General features: G+C 47.3%; 1 protein-coding gene across 5 annotated transcripts in view; it reads left to right on the top strand.

The window, feature by feature from the left end:
- Positions 1–44: 44 nt before the first annotated feature.
- stim2b (stromal interaction molecule 2b) overlaps positions 45–18,623 on the top strand; it is a 26,598-nt gene continuing 8,019 nt past the window's right edge. For 2 of the 5 annotated variants that reach the window (XM_067261349.1, XM_067261353.1), the window contains exons 1-2: positions 45–1,409; positions 15,696–15,826. In XM_067261349.1, coding sequence (XP_067117450.1) covers positions 1,277–1,409; positions 15,696–15,826 — 264 coding nt within the window. In that variant the 5' untranslated portion in view covers positions 45–1,276. Of the gene's footprint in view, positions 1,410–9,380; positions 9,392–15,695; positions 15,922–18,623 lie in introns of those variants that run through there. The other 3 variants (XM_067261350.1, XM_067261351.1, XM_067261352.1) reach the window with 3 other exon arrangements.

Genomic DNA, 18,623 nt, shown 5'->3' with positions numbered 1-18,623 from the left:
ACACCATGGAGGCATTATAATGAGACAACCCCCCCGAAGTTTCTGAAGAGAATTCCTCTGCTTTGGATGCAGTTTATCCTCCAGACAGACCAGGTCCTCGCCGGGTAAATGTACGAGTAAAAAAGCGATCGGTTGCCTGTGTCTGAGGCGTGGAATTCTTTGGATGCGATACAAAGTGACCACGGAGACATCCCCGGTGAATCAGACGAATCATTGTTACAACATCCCCGCGCAAATGCCTTGCGCGTAGGGACAGCATACAGTCCCTGATGTCAAATTATTTGCATACTTACTTCCGCCCCAAGGATCTACTTCTGCATAAGCCGGCCAGCAGTTGATACGACAGTAGCTACAAACACATGTAGTCTACATTATCTAGCGAAGACATGGAACCCTGACATCAACTTCATTAGAAAAAGTGGGTGAACGTCGTGGGCGGCTGTCGTTTGGGTAAAGTGCCCGTCGGAGGGATTGGAAGGACGAGAGAATTGCTGCTAATTCTTTTTTATGCATAGTGGATTTTCTACTTACATTTGAAGAGGCGGACCTCTGTGACTGCCTGTTCAATATGCCGAAGGAAACACCGATATCTGCATGCTGTACGTGGAAGTACAGTGACTATATTTTGTCTTAACTCATTCAAGGATCGGATATTGCACTTGAGTCGCAGGGGGTACATTTTTTATTTTTTACAACAAGCTGGCCTTTGGGGCTGTGGGTTTGCTTCGAGAGAGAACATAATATTTTCCACTTTTTTTCTTAAAAGTTCAACCATAAGCTACCGATTTATTCTATACCTCTAATATCAAGCGCTTAAGGGAAATCGCTTGACAGTCTAGGCTACTTCACTGTCACTCATTGCCTAGGCTACTGATTAAATCTTTAGGCGATATAGCCTATTTAGTCTTAAATTCTAATTTAAAGAATTATTCAGATGTGTTGACGTTCATTATTTATAGTATTAAATGGCTATATTATAAACAAATAATAGCATCAAACGTTTATTTAGAAAATACTCTTAAACTGAGTTTCATTTTTTTTTACAACACAGTCAATCTTACTGCGGTTGAAGTCATTTGATATAGCTAACTGTTGTATCTGACGTTCTTTAGCCTACTTGTGACTCGACACATTCGTGATTTTCTTCCCAAAATGCAATTTTGGCAACAGCGTACATTGTTTTGCACATAGCAGAAACCCGAACAGTTTTTCTTCTTGGGAAGCATATCAGAACCCCATCCAATCACACGAGATATAATAATTAGGTTTCTTCACGATGACTTTCTTGACTCATGCAATGCTACTATTGCTACGTGGACTCGTCATCTCTGCGGTACTTGGATTGGAAAGCGGTTACTCGAATGATCTGTCGAGCCATACGTCTAATGCCGCAATTGTGGCAACTACAGGTAAGGTTTCCCACGTTGGATACACTGTTGCCTATTATTTACGCATGTTTACCCCTAGGCTAACTTTTTTTCAGAGAATATACAGAGGAATGCCCTGCGTAGTGCTTTCCGGAAACTGATACGAGGCAGGAGTCGTGCTTGCGTCGTCAGTCACCTTTTTTTCATACATTGCTAAGGAATGCCGGCATGACTGGAATTCTGAATGCCTCCCATTGGAATGTCCGAAACGGTGGGAGCATCCTTTACTGTAAATGTGCTTGTCTGTAACGTTCAACTTTTTTGCCCCGTGACCTAACGATTACAGGTTATGCTGTCATTGCGCCACTTTTTTTCTGGCATTTTTGAATGCAATTAGTGGAAATTGAGGTTCACAAACCGGTATGTTCACAGACTCAGCCAGGCCAAGCACAACCCAACCATCCAATGAATCACATTAACTTAAAAACACAAACTGGGGGACATTTATAAAGGCAATGCCTAACCCTGGTATTCCCTTTAAGACCAAGGACTCTTAATCCATTGATGGTCTTAAACCTATGAACTGCAGTAGGCCATAGGTGGACTCAATGTCGCCTTGGAACTGATAGCCCACATGGTGTCAATAGCCAGATGCATGTGTACCTGTATATGGGGAACCACTGTTTATTAAATACCATTTAAAACACAACTAGCGGTAACACATGTCATTTTAATGTCAGAACGAAATTAATTGTTTTACAGATTGATCAAAGTGTTTATGAAAATACATATTTTCAATGAAAATATCAGTCACTGCTGCCACATACATAGAGAGTGTATAGTATGTCAACGCTCAATGTGCTACCCTACATTTGAGTGACACTGGACATGGATGGCCGACTGACCTGCTTCTGGACTCGCTAAAAGCGTCCTAAAGTATATTGGTCATGTAAACATTAGTTGTGGTTGCATTGTAGTTGGGAAGACATTAGGCCACCTTGTCTAATGAACACAGACATTCTGTTCTCTACCTCATCCCACCCATCCTATACATCTGGCTGAGCTATTTTAGAAGGCAATAAATTCTTAATTTAGACAGTTGTTATACATTAATGGCTGGCTGTTTACAACCACAAACTTGCCTCTTAAAATAAAGTGGTATCTAAATTGATTGGCGATGCGAGCATGCTTGCCCTTTTCCTTCGACTACACATTGTGATGATCTCAGGGAATCCATGTTCTCTGTCAGGGTCATTTTGTATGCTTAGAAACCTTTTAGCTCGAGGGGTTACTGCAGTGTCAATGGACTTGACGGTATAAGCCATGTCCCCATCTGGCCATGTGGAAATGTCATCTGCCTTTCACACTGGGTGCCTGTGTATGTGAAGAGTGTGACTGTGTGTGTGAGAGGGAGTGGGGGGGCAGTTGCTTGATTGCACTTAGGGTAGTGCACATTTGTGTTAACGTGGTGTTATCGGAATGAAGGGGTATTGAAGATGGTATTACAGGATTGTTATAAAGGGTCATATTTTTGGATAGTATATACTTCAGTACTGTTCATGTCTGTAGACTCGCAGGCATTCCTGATGGTGTGATGGGTGTATGTTTGAGTGTCTGTGCCTCCAGGCATAAGTGTGTGTGGCCCAGTACGTAAAAGCTGGTCCTTGGCATCTTAAGGCTTCTGGCCGGCAACTCAATAATGAAGGAATTTCCTGTCTGCAGATGAGTATCACAGACTGCGGTAGTTAGGGGAAGGTCACGGGTTCGACCCATCTCACGCTGGGCTGCGGGGGGTTGGGTGTTTGGTCGCTTGGGCGAGTAGGAAGCAGGGTTGACCATTTGGTGCCTGTGTTGTTTCGAAACCATCTGGCCAAGGGACCCCGCTCTGACGTCGCTGTTCAAAGGAACAGGCCTGGAAGCGAAGGAGGGAGGGAAGATGTTGGAACGGAAAGGGAGAAGAGGGGGAAGAAAGAGGGGGATGTACTGAAGTGTTGCTTGAAGGGGGGCGTGGGAGAACGGCCCATGTCCTCATAAATGTAGCCCCGTCGTGACTGGAACAAGGAGAATGCAATGTGCTTGTTCTGGCACACTGCGAGATGATAGTGAGAATCCTCCAAACGGCTGTGGTTATGGTGTGGTCAGAGCTATCTGCTGATGGGAGGTTCCATGCTTCTGAGCATAGTTAGTTTTGAGGTTGTGGCCACGGGTACTTGTCACCCCAAGTGAGATTTCTCTCTATTGATATGGTTATCCTAACCTGACCTACTTTATTTATAATGAAGTACATGGCAGCAGCATTGTATTTGGGTGTATTTAAAAGTTATAGAACCCAACATCAAACCTGGAAGAAGGCAAGTGAGGGTGGAAGCTATTGAAACTCGTGTTTGAATACAATCTACAAATAGTATAATAGCCTGGGCCATTTTTGTGTCTGGGAAACTAGACAACCCTGCAGCCATGTAATTCTCATAGACAAATGGTGGGCCACTGCTACAGGTATCGCTACAACTTGTGTCAATGTTTTTTTATTTTTTTTTATCAATAGACCAAGTTTTGTATAATGAATCACCCTGTGGTTGGTGAGTGTACTTGCTTGAGGGACAGTGTGTGCGTGGTCGTTCCCACAGTGCTGTGTATTTAGTTTTTTCAGCGTTGAAACAAACAAACGCTACCGTCTGGACAACAGGAACATGGCAGTTATCAAGTGATGCTCCGCTCCTGCAAGATGATCGTTCTCAGGAAGAAAGTGATTCCTGATGTTCCACATAAGTCTTGGTTATGTAACACCACTGATCATACAACTAGCACATTTGAGTACAGTGCCCCAGGAAATGAATGTTTCATATTCATGTAATTAGTTAAACATGAATAATAATAAAAAAATAAAAAAGCATGGTTTTAAAAGATTCGTGTTGACACCATGCATTCCTCAATATGGTTACTGAAGTCCACTAAAAGCTTGTTATTTGTGGGTTTAGAGAAAGGCCACTCACCCTGTTCTGTGTTTTGTAGCTAAGTATACCAAGCCCAGATCTGCATTGATATGGCTATCTCTCAGTACAGAGTCCCTGCATTAATACGATGATCTGTTTGAAAAGCAAAGTAAACATTTGCCTTTGTTCCAAGTGCTTGTTGACTTTGCTCTGAAGTGCTGATGGGATGAGAGTGAAGCTGACATTTGCATTTCATGACAAGTTTTGCATTTTGGGACACTTTGCTCCTTTGAAAATATCTTGGGTTCCTATTTTCCTTCTTTAGACCGAATGTGGCCCACTTGACAAAAAGCAGGCCCCTGCTACAGCCCTTGGGTTTAAGGGTGAGTTAAGAGTTCAGTCCAGGGTTGCAAGTGACAAAGAGGGAGGACTAAACGCGAAGTGCTTTTTAAATTCACAGCTCTGTGTATTTAGCTCCCAGCTTCAAACAAACAACCCTCCGGTTTTCCCTCTCTCCTAGAAAGGAACACCCCGTCCTGAATTGTTCCAATCACCGGACAGGCCTCTAACAAGTTATTCAGACCTACGGAAGTGGATTCCTAGTGGTGTGAAATTCATCAAATGGAACCAAAGCTCTTGTCGGGGACATGACAATAGACCTTGGAAAAGCAATCCAGAGTCCACCCCCAACTCTCCACCACATCCCACTAGTCTTGTCTCCCAGAGTCTGACTGGTGCTTAAAACGAACAAAACCGTTGAGCCTGGGAAAACAATTCACAAATCAGGGGTTGACACTTTTCTGTACGAAACCCATTTTCTGTAATATCTATGACCAGATGGTGTGCTTTCAGTGTATCGCAAACACACTATCCCCATGGCTCCAGAGTTCATTCAGTTAGTGTTTCACCTCTGAAGTAAGCTTGGTGCGATGCTGGCCTAGGATGGCACGTCGCTCGGTTGGTCAGCCTGTCTACCGTCCTTCAGACAGCTGCATCCGATCTCAACCACAGGGATTTGGGGATGTGATCCTCCCTAATAGGGCCGGTGGGGGACTGCACTGGAACACACGCACACACACACACACCGGCGGTGTATTTATAAAGCTCCTGTAATGTTTTCCGATTAAAGAGACGCCAGAGTTTTTCCGTTTTTTTTCCGCCGCGTCGGAACTGCGTCGGTGGAATCCGGCTTGCGATTGACTCGACGGTGACACGGTCACGGGTTCCGAGTGTTCCTCATAGTTGGGATACGCCGTCACGGCAACAGGAAGGACCTGACCCCGCAGCAGAGTTGGTGGGACTTGTAATGGCTTACTTTTGTGGGGGGCTGCTGTCCTTAATCACTCAACACTGTGACCAAGGGAAATTACATATGCTCATCTCTCCATGTTACTATCATGTACATGGACATGTTTTTCTTAACCCAGGCGTTTGAAATATAGTATTATACAAACCTAATATACTATTAGGTTTGATAGTCAACAACAACTGCATATTAAACAAACCACCTCGTTCAGTGCCTGATCTGAAAGCGCTCCTTGTCTCTCAGACTGGTAACTGTAGCCTGCGGTACATGGCCTCTTTTGTCTCAATCAGACCACCAAATATGGCCTCCTCAACATGGCATCGTGGTTATGCCAGTGACACTGGAACTAGATAGCTATGAATCATGAGCACTTAACCTACATCTGTTCTCTGAATCATTATTCTGTTTGCTTGCCCCTTAATTAGCATGTCCTGACGCGTCCTGGCCCGGGCATAATAAAGATGTTTATAGACTTCTAACATGGGTTCAGGCATATTTATCCTGAGAACGAATTGAACTGTAGCGACATTCATTGGTACCTCGTGTGTTAACCAAGCCCTCCATCTCTACCCTCCGCCACGTCTAATCATTACAACAAACCGACCAGCTTATCCTCGGTAGCTCCTCTGTTTACGCAGAGAGAGGCGCCCCTCGGGAGATCTAGGTCACTGTGGCCAGCTGTACCCTACTTCCTGCTGCAAGTGGCCTATCAGCAGCTGCCCCAGCGGAACTGGCCTATCAGCCGGCTTTGTGGGCTTTGTTGTCCCCCCCAGTACCACGCTGAAAGGTGTTGATCCCAGAGTTGGCGGCGGCACGGCCCCCGACTGTGCCTGCCTTTGTGCCCGACGACTGCTTCTGAAGGACACGCGTGCTCCACACAGGCTCCGCTACCAACCTTCATGTTCCCAAGGCAAGGCATTTACAGTCAATTGGTAAACAGATGTACCCTTGTCAAACGCTCATTTCCGTGATTATACACACATCACAGCGATAGCCGGTGGGTTTCTATTGTAAGGAGAGAATTTCAGGACAATTTCGGGAAGACCCTTCACAGAAACACAGAAACGTGGGTTAGGGTTACACATGACTGGGCTTTTGGCAGTGGGAATCACAATGAAATGCCAAATGATACAGTATATTCACTGAGGCTTAATACGAATGTAGGTCTCATTGTGTGACGTGGACTCACTGCAGACATGACTTGGCCGTAAGCAAAAGTTAGGTTTCTGTGAAGACACAGGAAGTAGTAGGTCACAGTAGTGTGTTTCACAGTACCACATCCAGCCATAAGACAAGAAGTGAACACAATGTCACTGAAACTGTTGATGATATTGTACAAAATGGAGTCAACCAGCGTTGAAGAAACCAACTTCCAGCAACTCCCCATGTAAATTCAGTCAAATGTTGACTGGGGCTAGAGCAAAAGCAGATATATCTGGGTGCGTAGAGTATGCCACGATTTCCGCAACCAACCACGAAGAGCAGTACAGGTGGATGATGGGATGAAAACATAAGTGAAGCACCTCTCTGAATTCAGGGACTTTCCCAACCTTTGACGGGGGCACGTGACGTGGCCGGGAGGGGTGTGAGGACAGAGCCAGGGAAGGGACACGGGGGGTAAGGACAGCGAGCAGTGTGGATTTCTTCGGCATGCTCACGGCCCAGTCCCCCCCCCACCCCCCACCGTGTCTCATGTAGCGCCGCTATGCTTACACACACTCTGGAAGGCTGAGCATCAAATGCACATGCAGGCAAACATGCACACACGCGCACACACTCACACGCAGACTGGCAGAATGAAGGGGCTGTATCGGCTGTATTTTGCATGTTTGAACCCCTTTGCCTTTTCTGCCAATCTAACTGTAATGAATCACGGTCTATTTGTACAACGTTTTTTGAGATTCAATTATCTCAAGGACTAGGCACTGTATGAAGGATCCAAGAACTGGGTAGTGCCATGACTGACGTTGTTTGGTTAAGCTGTTTGTGAAAAAGAAACAGGCCTAAAAATATGACCATGCACCAAGGGATGTAGCCATGGATACGTATAGTTAATTCTTGCACATGCAAATGGCTCATCCAAACATTCACACGTGATACTGTTTGAAAGTTTAAATGTTTAAAGTAGGGATGTTGGGATGTAGGGATGTCCACCGGACATGACACCCCCAGAATCAAAATAACAAAAATGAGTAGAATCTGTAATGTTATTACAATTTTATGGTTTAGCCCTATATAGACTATAAGGATTTGCGGGATGACATTTCAATAGGGGAGTTTTATGGGGCATACTGTTACTTTGAAGCAAACTTTCTTATCGCTATTACAGCCCACATAAGGTCAGATGAGCAGTGATGACTGCTGGAATAATGTTGAATCAACCTGCTGTTGTGCATCATTAAGCTAACACAGAATCAACTAACCAACATCATAATCACTGGCTGCATCACGGGCATCAAGGGTATCAAGGGCACGAGGACTGCACTATCTAGGATTCTTGGAATCTCCCTTCCAGACAGTTTTGCATTGTCATTGAGGAAGCAAATCTCTTGGAAGTCAAATCAAAAGGTCACATACCTGGGGTGACCCAGGGGCATTGTGGGTAAAGTGGGCGGTGATGAGCCCAGTGGTAATCCATTTTGGCGTTGCTTTGGCGGTGTGTGTCCGGACCTGACAGGTGCGTTCTCAAGAGCCACTTAGCCTACCCCTTGATCCTGGTCCCAAACGAAGCTGGCTTGGATTTCAAATCAAAGGACCCAGTCGTAGCAAAAGAACAACCTTTCTTTTGCTTTCGACTTCTTCTCTTTCTAATGGGGAACAGGTTCGGAGGAATGTGGACCCCGTTTGCAGTTGTGTTTCCCTTCAGGGTGTAGTGCCATACAGTCGCTCCCCCAGGTTATGCGCCAGTCATCACCATGATACTTTTGGAAGGGTGTCTACTCTAAAAGCCTCTGTTTTATGTCACTCAACAGGTTGACATGTTGTCTCCAGGAGTCTTTGATACAGATAAGGGGGCATCTGTTTCCTGTTCATCCTTGGGTGAGCAGACCAGTGAGATATGCATCCTCATGTTACATGAGTTCTCAAGTCTCATCCTTGCCAATTCATCAGTAGCAAAAGTATTTTAAGGTAGGTAAGGGTAATTTGTAGGGCTGTAAAGCATAATCGAATTGAATACATGTTTGTAATTAATTCATCTAGATAAAAAATTGCCATGATTTTGGCAGATGTGTGAATCAATGAATACATACATGTTATAAACATTAAAGCCAAAGATCTCTTTCATTTCCCATATATTCAGATTCAATTCGAACCCAGGCCCCTGCGGTAAGGCCTTAGCCTAGGCGGGAACACGCACTTGACCAGGGCGCACATTACATTTAGTCATTTAGCAGACGCTCTTATCCAGAGCGACTTACAGTTGGTACAGGGACATTCCCCCCGAGGAAAGTAGGGTGAAGTGCCTTGCCCAAGGACACAACGTCAATTTGGCACGGCCGGGAATCGAACAAGCAACCTTCGGATTACTAGCCCAATTCCCTAACTGCTCAGCCACCTGACTCCCATTGTGGATGCGACACATTGTGTCAATTTTTTTTGCCACGACTTCTTTCTACAATGAATTTCTTGAATTGAACGTGTTATTTCAACACATGCTCTTCGTTTTGTATGGAGCATGATGGAATGCTAGCACTGGCTGCTGAGAGGAGGAAACATCACATCCACTGAGTGGTTGTTTCCTGCCCAACAGGATGTCTGAACACGCACACGGGAGATCAGCTGAGGTGAGGAAAGTTAGATAAACCAGCGCAGCCGTCCGCTGTCTCGCCAAGACATCCTCAGTAGTCATCTACAAAAGTGAGAGGTTCTCGCTAAAGAGACAGTTGATACCAGATACACAGATTGATTTCTTATCACTCATCTGTGTGTTACCTGAGCGTTGTACTTGCTGTGCATACAATAAAGGTTTCAGCACGTTCCATACAGGTTGAGCGTGGTTCAGGTGTGAGTGTCACACTAGGATATCCTTCTCTTCAAGTCCTTGCCAATTACGTAATGTGCCATGTCTCCACAATGCATTTATGTTCTGTCCAGGCCATATTCTCATGACAGCGGTAAAGGATTCGGTGAGCGTTAATAAAGTCTCATACAAAGTTCCCATTAGTACTGCAAGAAAATATTAATTACGTACGTCAAAAAAGTAATGGTATTGATTCTATAGCATTAACTAATGGAACCACCAAATGGAGCCGCGGTTGTGACCAGATACATCCCTCCAGGCCCCTGCCAAGGGTCCTGGATCGTACCATTGCATGAAACGGGGGAATGGATCAAGGGGATTACGGTCTCTAGGCCATTTCCATCACGCTCTGATCTTTCTCATGGGTTCAGCGGAAGATCCATGACCCTCCATGCTGTTTCACAGGCTCCTCCTGCCCAAGGCCTGACTGCACACAAGGAAGCAGCTAAACCCATTTCTCAGCTCGATGCATCAGCTGTCTATTCGATCCAGGCCAGCTTATACAGCATAGTGTAAGGCTTAAAACCCAGTTTTTCTGGTTTCTCTTTCTCAATCCTTTTCCTGATACTTGTAATGGTATCCTGGTTTCTAGGTGTGGTTTCTCTCCGTCTGTCTCTTATGCTTACGATGCCATGCATGTGGGCTGAGAAGGTTGCGACTCTCCAGGCCACAAAAACAACTTGAGACATGTTGACCAGAGGAGCATTAGAGGAAGCCCAGGCAGCTAATTAACCAAGCGCTCAACCTTTAATCCCCCCCTCCAACCCTCCACCTTTTTCTCTCTGGCTGCACACGTCACATCTGTCTCCCGTTCGGGCGGTGATCCAAGCATTCCAGGGTGTCCAGGGCGCCAGGTCCGTCTCCTTTTCTGGAAGTTTCTTTTCCGTCCTTCTGTTCTAGAAGCTGGTGAGGCCACATGCGTTTCCCTTCTTCTCTGCTCTCGCTTGTAATGGCCCACCACACTGGGCTGTCGGCTAAGCAATGGATTATACCGGTGCCCCCTACAGAGCTCGATGGCACTGCTGATGGATCAAAGGGACTGATGGGGGAAGTAAAGGGCTGATGAGGAGAATATCCAAGTTTCTGGGACTTGTCTATGACGTCATGTATTACTTAACAAAGAGATTTTTTTGGGTGGTAGAGCCTGGTGTCTATGCGCTCAGTCAAAACAGTCAGACTCCATAAGTTCTGAAAGTCCTATAGATGACGAGGCCGTCTGTGTGTGTTTGAGCCGGGCATGGCCGGAGGCTTGTGTTTTACGTGAGACACGTGACCCATAGACTGTGTGATTGGCACTCGAGAAATGCGGCTTGCGTTTGGGCCGGTGTGTATTTAAAAGAAATGCCAACCGCTGTTTTGGGAAACAAGAGTTGGGTACGCGTGCATGAGAGAGAGATAGCGTGTCAATGTTGTGTTATGTCAGCGTTGTTGGCGCAGGTGTGAATGTCTATGTGATTCTGTGAGATTCAGTGGGACTGTATGACATTGCGGACTTGATATTGATGTGCACGTCAAAAGGTGTGTGTGTGAGCAGTCATGCTGTGTCACCACATCCCCAGCTGCTTTTGTTTCTGCCAATTGATGCTTCGCATGTAACACCACACGCCTGACACATGCCCCGGCCATGCCCCAAGGCCATCCTGGGTAAAGGGCGTCTGTGTGTCACTGCAGCAGTAACTCAAACACCTATTAACAGGAACACCAAAAAAACGAGAAAACCAGAGGAAATAGCACTCGCTACGAACTAGCTATCGAACACATAGATGTTTGTAAGGAGTACCCCCGTCTTGAATTTTCGAACGAGATAATCAGTCGGCAATTCATGAAATATCATAATCTCAGACAACCTTTCTTCGATGTTCGATCTGAACATCGAACGAGGCCCCAACAGTCAAGTGTGTTCAAGTGTGTGAATGATATGGTTAAGTGGAGGGAAGGGCGTATATTGCAGTATGTGACACACACACCTCTTGATTTTAAAGAGCTTGTGCAAGTACAGAGGGACATACATACATTTGAGTATCCTGTTCACTCTCTCTTAACCCTCGTCCGTCTTCCCTCTTTCCCCCCTCTCTCTCTCTCTCTCTCTCTCTCTCTCTCTCTCGCTCTCTCTCTCTCTCGCTCTCTCTCTCTCTCTCTCTCTCTCTCTCTCTCTCTCCACTTTTCTCTTTCTTCCCGCCCCCTCTTCCTCTGCACCATGCCCCTCTCTACTCCCCCCCCCCTCTCTCTCTCTCTCTCTCTCTCTTTCACTGCCCCTCTCTCTCTCTTCTCTCTGTCCTCACTAGCCAGCAGGCGGCATGGCTAATGATATTTGTGTCTTAATAGCTGCTGATGAACTGAAATAGTAAACTCTTGAGCCTCTCTATTTACTTGCCTTTATTAGTGGCCTGCCTGCTTGAGTTATGACCCTGTCACATGCACATAGTTGATGGGGAGGAACTAGTTTCTCTGTCCTTGACGTCACGTCCGTAACCCTACTCACACAGGCTTTTGTTGCATTAATATGACCGTGACCGGTTTGCTCCGTCCTCAGTTTGATTTAGGTCCCTGTTTGATTGCAAGATTATTCAATGGGATTTAGTCTTGGGTGAAGGGATTAGGTCATGCAGACGTAGTCCTAAATGTTCCATTCCTCTGTTTTGCTCATATTAAAGGGTGGTTGGGAAAGCTATTACTGGATTAAAAATGAGAATCCTGAATGGTTAAAGGTCAAATGAGCTCACATACAGTACTGTGCAAAAGTCTTACGCACAATAAATAATACAAAATAAAAGCAAAATATGCTTTAAGAAATAATGAAATTAAAAACCAAATTAGACTTTTTACTCTGCTGCACAAATACAGAAGGTGAAAAACGGAATAGATAAGACAGAGATCAATGGAAACAATATGGGGTGCCTAAGACTTGTGCGCAGTACTGTGTTTACTCACATCTGCTGAGATCATTTCAGATGTGCCAGGTTGAGAATCCTGGAGCGAAACGAGACATGGACTCACGTTGCTTTTTTAGGGAGGTGATGTCTATTTCTGCGCGTGGAGTTTGTTCGTATTTCTGTCTGATCCCCCTGTCTGTCCCGGCTCTCCCCTCTCGTCATCTCACCACACACAGTACATCCATTCACTCTCACCAGAGGGACAGAGTGCATGTTTGTGTGTGTGTGTCTGTCTGTTCATCTGCTATGTTCAGGGCCCATGTTTTAACGTGTGTGTTCTTTTTTCACACATGCATTGTCAGTCTCTCGTTAGGGGTGCCTATCAAAGGCGCTTAGTGGAATCGTATTCAGCCATCCGTAGCCCAATACCCTAATGTATCTTCAAAAAGGTTTGCCAGAGTAAGCTTGCCAATGTGATCTAAAAGTGTTACGGTATCCAGACCCACAGGTACTCACGACCAGGCCACAGATTCTTGAAAGGACTTATTACCATGGCGATACGTCACATCAAGAGCGGCCTCACACCAACGCAGGAGATCTCCCCCGCTCGCCCACCCACCAGCACTGATATCGTCCTCGTTTTTCATCCTGCGCAAAATCACAAATCACTCCTTTACTCACATGTCACTGTGCGAGACAAGAGGCTCAGAATAGAGAGGCCTATGAAGTGTGGTTAGATGTCCCACGCTTGCGGCCCTTTGTAGGCACGCAGTGACAAGAAATAAACATGCCAAGATTTAGTTGAAAAGTATTTTGAGAAGTGCTGGCCTCAACTATCTGTTTTAATTGAAGTGTGTGTGTGTTTGTGTGTGTGTGTGTGTGTGTGCATGTATCTGAGAAAGTGTGCCTGTGGTTCAGCATGAGTGTCTGTGTTTGGTGTGTGAGGGGAAGAGAGACCCTTTGCCATTGTTGGGTTTTACAAGATAAGCCACTTCCTGACAACTGGCAGCCCAGTGTTCTATTAATATCAAACAGCACTCTATTTTGATCCTCTTTTGGGTCTTACTCCGGCAAGTGTTTTTATTCAACGCGTGTTCCCCGGAAGGCTGTGTCACTGAGGGTCACTTCCTGTTCCAAAGTTCCCCATTGTAGCGTTTGCTACTCACTGAAAACTGTCCCACACAGACAGAGAAGATGACATCTGTGAAGAAAACTGTGTGAATTTAGCTTTTCTTCTTTATAGTTTGTGTCTCACCAGGAAGCTCTCCTGATAGCTGTCAGAATCCCAAACTATTCCTCCTCAGAACACTTTTGATATTTGTTTTGTTTTTTGTCATAGAATGCACCTCATGAATTTTGTTTGAAAGTGCTAAGTAGGGTAAGTGCGGTACCATCATAGAAAAAAAATGACAGAAAGAGAGAGAATTCACATATGGCAACCAAGTTGTGCTTTCTGTCTTTGTGGTAACAAGTTAACAGCAATACATTGATATTGGGACCACAAAGAGACCACGTAGCTAATACACTGATCCATGTTTCCTATGTGAAATGCATGTGGCACCTTGTATCGTGTACCTGCTTAAGCAATCAACCACTCATCCAAATGGGGCATGTAAATTAGGAATGATGTAAATCTCTTTGGCACACATGTCTGCTAAACAAATAGATTGCGTAACAAGCATCAGGTTGGACAGGGTGGACACTGGACGAACGGCTTCCAATCCACCTCAGATGCACAGCCCCCTCATTCGCTCCTGTCACTAATGCTCTGTAGGTCCCAGTCAAGCATTCACCAATTAAGCAGGACTTTTTCCCCCAGTGTCTCCCGCCCTTGAATTTAGCCAGGGCCCGTGGTCCAATCAGTGGTCTCAGTTAGCATTCACACGACCGGGGGAGGAAACTCTAGCTAACGTGTCAAGTCTTGTTTCAGAAAACAGATCCCACATCAAAAACCCAACACGGACGGGCAAATGAGCCACACCCCACTGTCTATTTCAGGACCAGTAACTGAGTACACCGACCCTGTATGTGACTATGTATGTGAGAATGACAGTACTGGATATTGTTTGACATCTCGGCTCCGTCGATGGTCGGACCAAATGGGTAGATGGATGCAAAGGTTTCGAATGCAATTCTTCCATCGCTCGTTGAGTATTTGAGTGAAACAGTCTGGAACAATCTCACGAGACTGCGTGTCTTTGTGAGTTTTGTGACAGTACAATGCCCACTGGATTCCTACAGTGGGATACTGTACCTTGTATGGGTGTGTTGTCGAGACAGCATGGTCTTACCCTAGACCCCCTCCCTGAGGAGTCAGTGGCTTTTGTCTGGGCAGATCTCGAGATTTGGCCTGGATTAAGAAAAGCGACCAGCCCCAGTACACAACAGCTGTGCATGTCATAACCTGACATCGGTCTAGCTCTGCGTCTGTGCAGCGCGTGTACCCGTCTGTCCGTGCGAGTGGCTGCACGTGTGTGTGTGTGTGAAGGTCTGTGCACAGGTTGGGTTTTGTCTGTGTGTGTCTTGTCTGCGTGGGACGTCGGCCCGTGGCGCTCTGTGGAGCTCCTGGGTTTCTCTGCGCACGCGCGCCCCCTCGATGGTGCGTCCGCTCCACTCCTGTGGCGGTTTCCTCTCCCACGCAGCGTTTTGGAGCGTAGCCAGCTCAGGGCTGCTGGGGAAGGGAAGCCCGCTGGAGTGATGGGCTCATTTGCCGGGAGAGGGATTCTCCTGGATACAAACAGACACAGTGTGGTCGGTGGGAACCGTGAGGGGAATGACAACAACATACCAGACAGGCGAATGGAAACACTGCAGCGAGATGACGGGGGTCTGGGGGCACGGGAAGGCTTGGCACGGGGTAATGCGTAAACCCTCACGAACCCCTGAATCCCAGTAGCCGAGTCTCGAGCAGTCTGTGTATTTGAGGAATCGGAACGGGTGACTTCGGAACTGCGTTTGAAGTCTGTGTTCTTGAAATGTTGTTGTGTAATGTTCTCATTATTAGATCCTACCCATTTGGTATGAATGCATGCATATGCTTTGAAGATTGCGCAGAATGATTTGAAATCAACGTCTGCGTCCTCCCATTGCTGCAGCTGTTGACAAACGCTCGCAGCCTGTACGGCGTTTCGGCTAACCTTGACCTGAGTTTGACCTTTGACCTTCTAATCCCCCACCCCCCCACCCCCCCGGCAGACCCGTGTCGGACGGTGAGGCCGCCATGCATGGGCGACGCCGACCGCTTCAGCCTGGAGGCGCTGCACCAGATCCACAAGCAGCTGGACGACGACAACGACGGGGGCATCGAGGTCAACGAGAGTGTGGAGGTAGGGCCGCTCGCCTCCGTCGCACCCTCACACCGCACGCTCGTCCACCACAGCTCACCGACGTCGACGGCAAGGCTCGAAAGCTGCTTCCAGACGTAGGTTCCAGGTTCTGGGTTCTGGGTACTGAACGTCTGAGTCGGTTTAGTTCCCTGCACTGCGTCCTGCTGTCTGGTGTTCCCTGGTCCACTGCTGGCCGGGGAGGAGAGCAGGGGAGCAGGGAGGGGGCAGGTGAGGGGGGCGCTAACGGCCTCATGGTTCATAGGAGCTTATACGCTCCTATAAACCTCAAAGTAAAAATATTTAGAGGCCATTAACAACTTAATGAGCTGCAGTCTACTGCGGTCCCAGCAATGAAAGAGAGAGACAGGGTGAGAAACAGACAGTCAGAGAAAGAGAGACAGAGACAAACAGAAAGAGAGAGAGAGAGAGGGAGAGGAAGGGAGAGAGAGGGAGAGAGAGAGAGAGACAATGGGCAAACATGGAGCTGCATATCCCAGAGTGATTGACAGCATCTTACAGGGGGGCTGACCTGCACTGATCCTTGTGCCCACTGGCAATCAGCGCCGTCTTAGTTTTCACACACATTCTATTTTGTGTGTGTTGTGTGCTGCGCACCTCAGTCTGCCTGTGTTTGTTCATGAGGGAGCTGTCTGTGTGTGTGTGTGTGTGTGTGTGCGCACCAGGAGTCATTTTGAACCCCTATAGTCGTAGGGGGTGTGAGAAATGGTTATACCATCGCCCTTGGTCCTGGGGGGCATCTCTGCACGCCGGAGCAGGGGGTGGGGAGGGAGGGGGGGCCTCAGGGGGCAGTTGTTTTGGACGCTTAAGGGCCAGTTTAAGATCCCAGAGGCCTAGTGGAGAGTGTGTCTGCGTGTGTGGGACCGAGAAAGAGCGAGGGGGAGGAAGAGACAGCGGTGCGCGCGTGTGACCGCGTGAGTGCGTGCGTGCGTGCGTGAGCGTCGCTCCGACCAAAGGCGGGTGTTTTACCCTCTGACTTTATAAGGGCAGAGAGAAGAGTCTTTCACCAGCCAAAAGCCTCAAGTTGTTTTTGGCCCCTCGTCGCCCGCCCAGGATTTCAAAGGCTGCTATGTACCGCTGTGGTCGCGAGAGGGCGGGTTGAGGAGGTTTGTCGTCTGCTTACGGGTGGCAGTCCGTACCCTAACCTCCCAGATCCTTTCCAAGGATCCTCATTCACAGGACAGACACCAGTCAGTCACGGCACCAAGCAAATGGTGGATGAATGGGTCGTCAAAGCGTTGCAGGGTGTAGAAACGCAAGAATCCAAGAGCCACAATTCAACCAAAGTGCCGCCCGGTGCGAGATCTCCCTGAAGTACGAGAAACCCCAGCTTTTAAGCTTTTAAAGGCAAACACCATGCCCAGGTGAACCCCATCAAGCATAACGACATCCTCACCCCGGCCCGCCATCCTGCGGCAAAAACCGAGGAAAATCAGAAGAACGGCAGACGGCTGGAGGAAGCCGTCACACCTGTCACATGATCGCCACCGTGACCATTTTTGGCCAGTGAGATGGGATTATCCGGTCATGTGACGAGTGTCATCCTGGTCTTTTTAAACTGTGACTGGAAAGCATGACGGGAAAGACTGGTCAGGGACTGGTATGATGAACTGGAACAGCGTGACCAAAACTGAGTCATGTGTACGGAGGAGAACTTCTATGACTGTCCCCACACCTGCTAGTCGAGAGGACGAGAAGTCCTTCTCTCTTACTAGATGGTTCAAGTTGACAGAAATGAAGAGGGGGGGGGAAGAAGAGCTTTGGGAAGGGGGGAGTTTGACTTGGGTTGAGGTAAGGTATTGATGAAAGGGGGGCTTGGAACCTTGTTGGAAGATGACCTCACTCTTGTCCGGTCAAGTGGGGAAGGTCACCTCCCTTGCCTATCCCCACACCCCGTCCTGAGAAGCTCCCCCCCTCCCTCCCTCCCTCCCTCCCTCCCTCCCTCCCTCCCTCCCTCCCTCCCTCCCTCCCTCCCTCCCTCCCTCCCTCCCTCCCTCCCTCCCTCCCTCCCTCCCTCCCTCCCTCCCTCCCTCCCTCCCTCCCTCCCGCCACCACAATGTGATAGTGATACCTGCGGCCCCCCCTTCACAAACACCCCTTTGGAATCTACACACACAGACACACACATATCCCCCTTTCCCAAAACTTGACACGCTGTCCAGCACATGGCCATATTTGTAATATTAGAGCAGGGCAGCAATACACAGTTTTCCATAACGCGCATTTCAGAGATTCTTCGACAGCCAGGGTGCATGAAGTTGACTGGTGGCCTTGTTGTCACATCCAGAGAGTTGGAGATATACGATGACAATGTCACCAGCTAGCTTTCCAGCGCGTAGAAGGGGTGGCTCAGGACAGGGTCGTGGTTCTATCTCCTTTTACCCGGGTAGAATGATGGGAATGGCTGTAGGGTTCATTAGCGTGAAACGACCGGTCAAGGTTGAGGTAAAGGTTACTGATCAGTGAGCTATGCATCTAGCGACTGTCCCGAAAAATGACTCACTTAAAATGATCTGTTGCAGTTGTTGATTGTACTAGGTACCGGTAGCTAGCAGTTTCCAGAATCCGAAATTCCTGCACATTTTCCTTTATTTCTGGAGAATCATTCGTTGATTTGTATTTGATCTTCTCATACTTTTATCTCTTTTTTGAAACCTTACCGTGAGAAAGAGAACGACTCCAAGTCGTGTGTTCAACCTGTAGAGTGGAGGATTAGACCTTTCCAGAACTGTGGTCCACCTCTTCTACCCTCCTCTGTTTAACTTCCACGCACACGCGT

The sequence above is a fragment of the Osmerus mordax genome, chromosome 23, assembly GCF_038355195.1.
Source record: "Osmerus mordax isolate fOsmMor3 chromosome 23, fOsmMor3.pri, whole genome shotgun sequence".
NCBI lineage: Eukaryota > Metazoa > Chordata > Actinopteri > Osmeriformes > Osmeridae > Osmerus > Osmerus mordax.
Note: the sequence above shows the minus strand (reverse complement) of the source record. Positions and strands in the feature narration are given on the sequence as shown.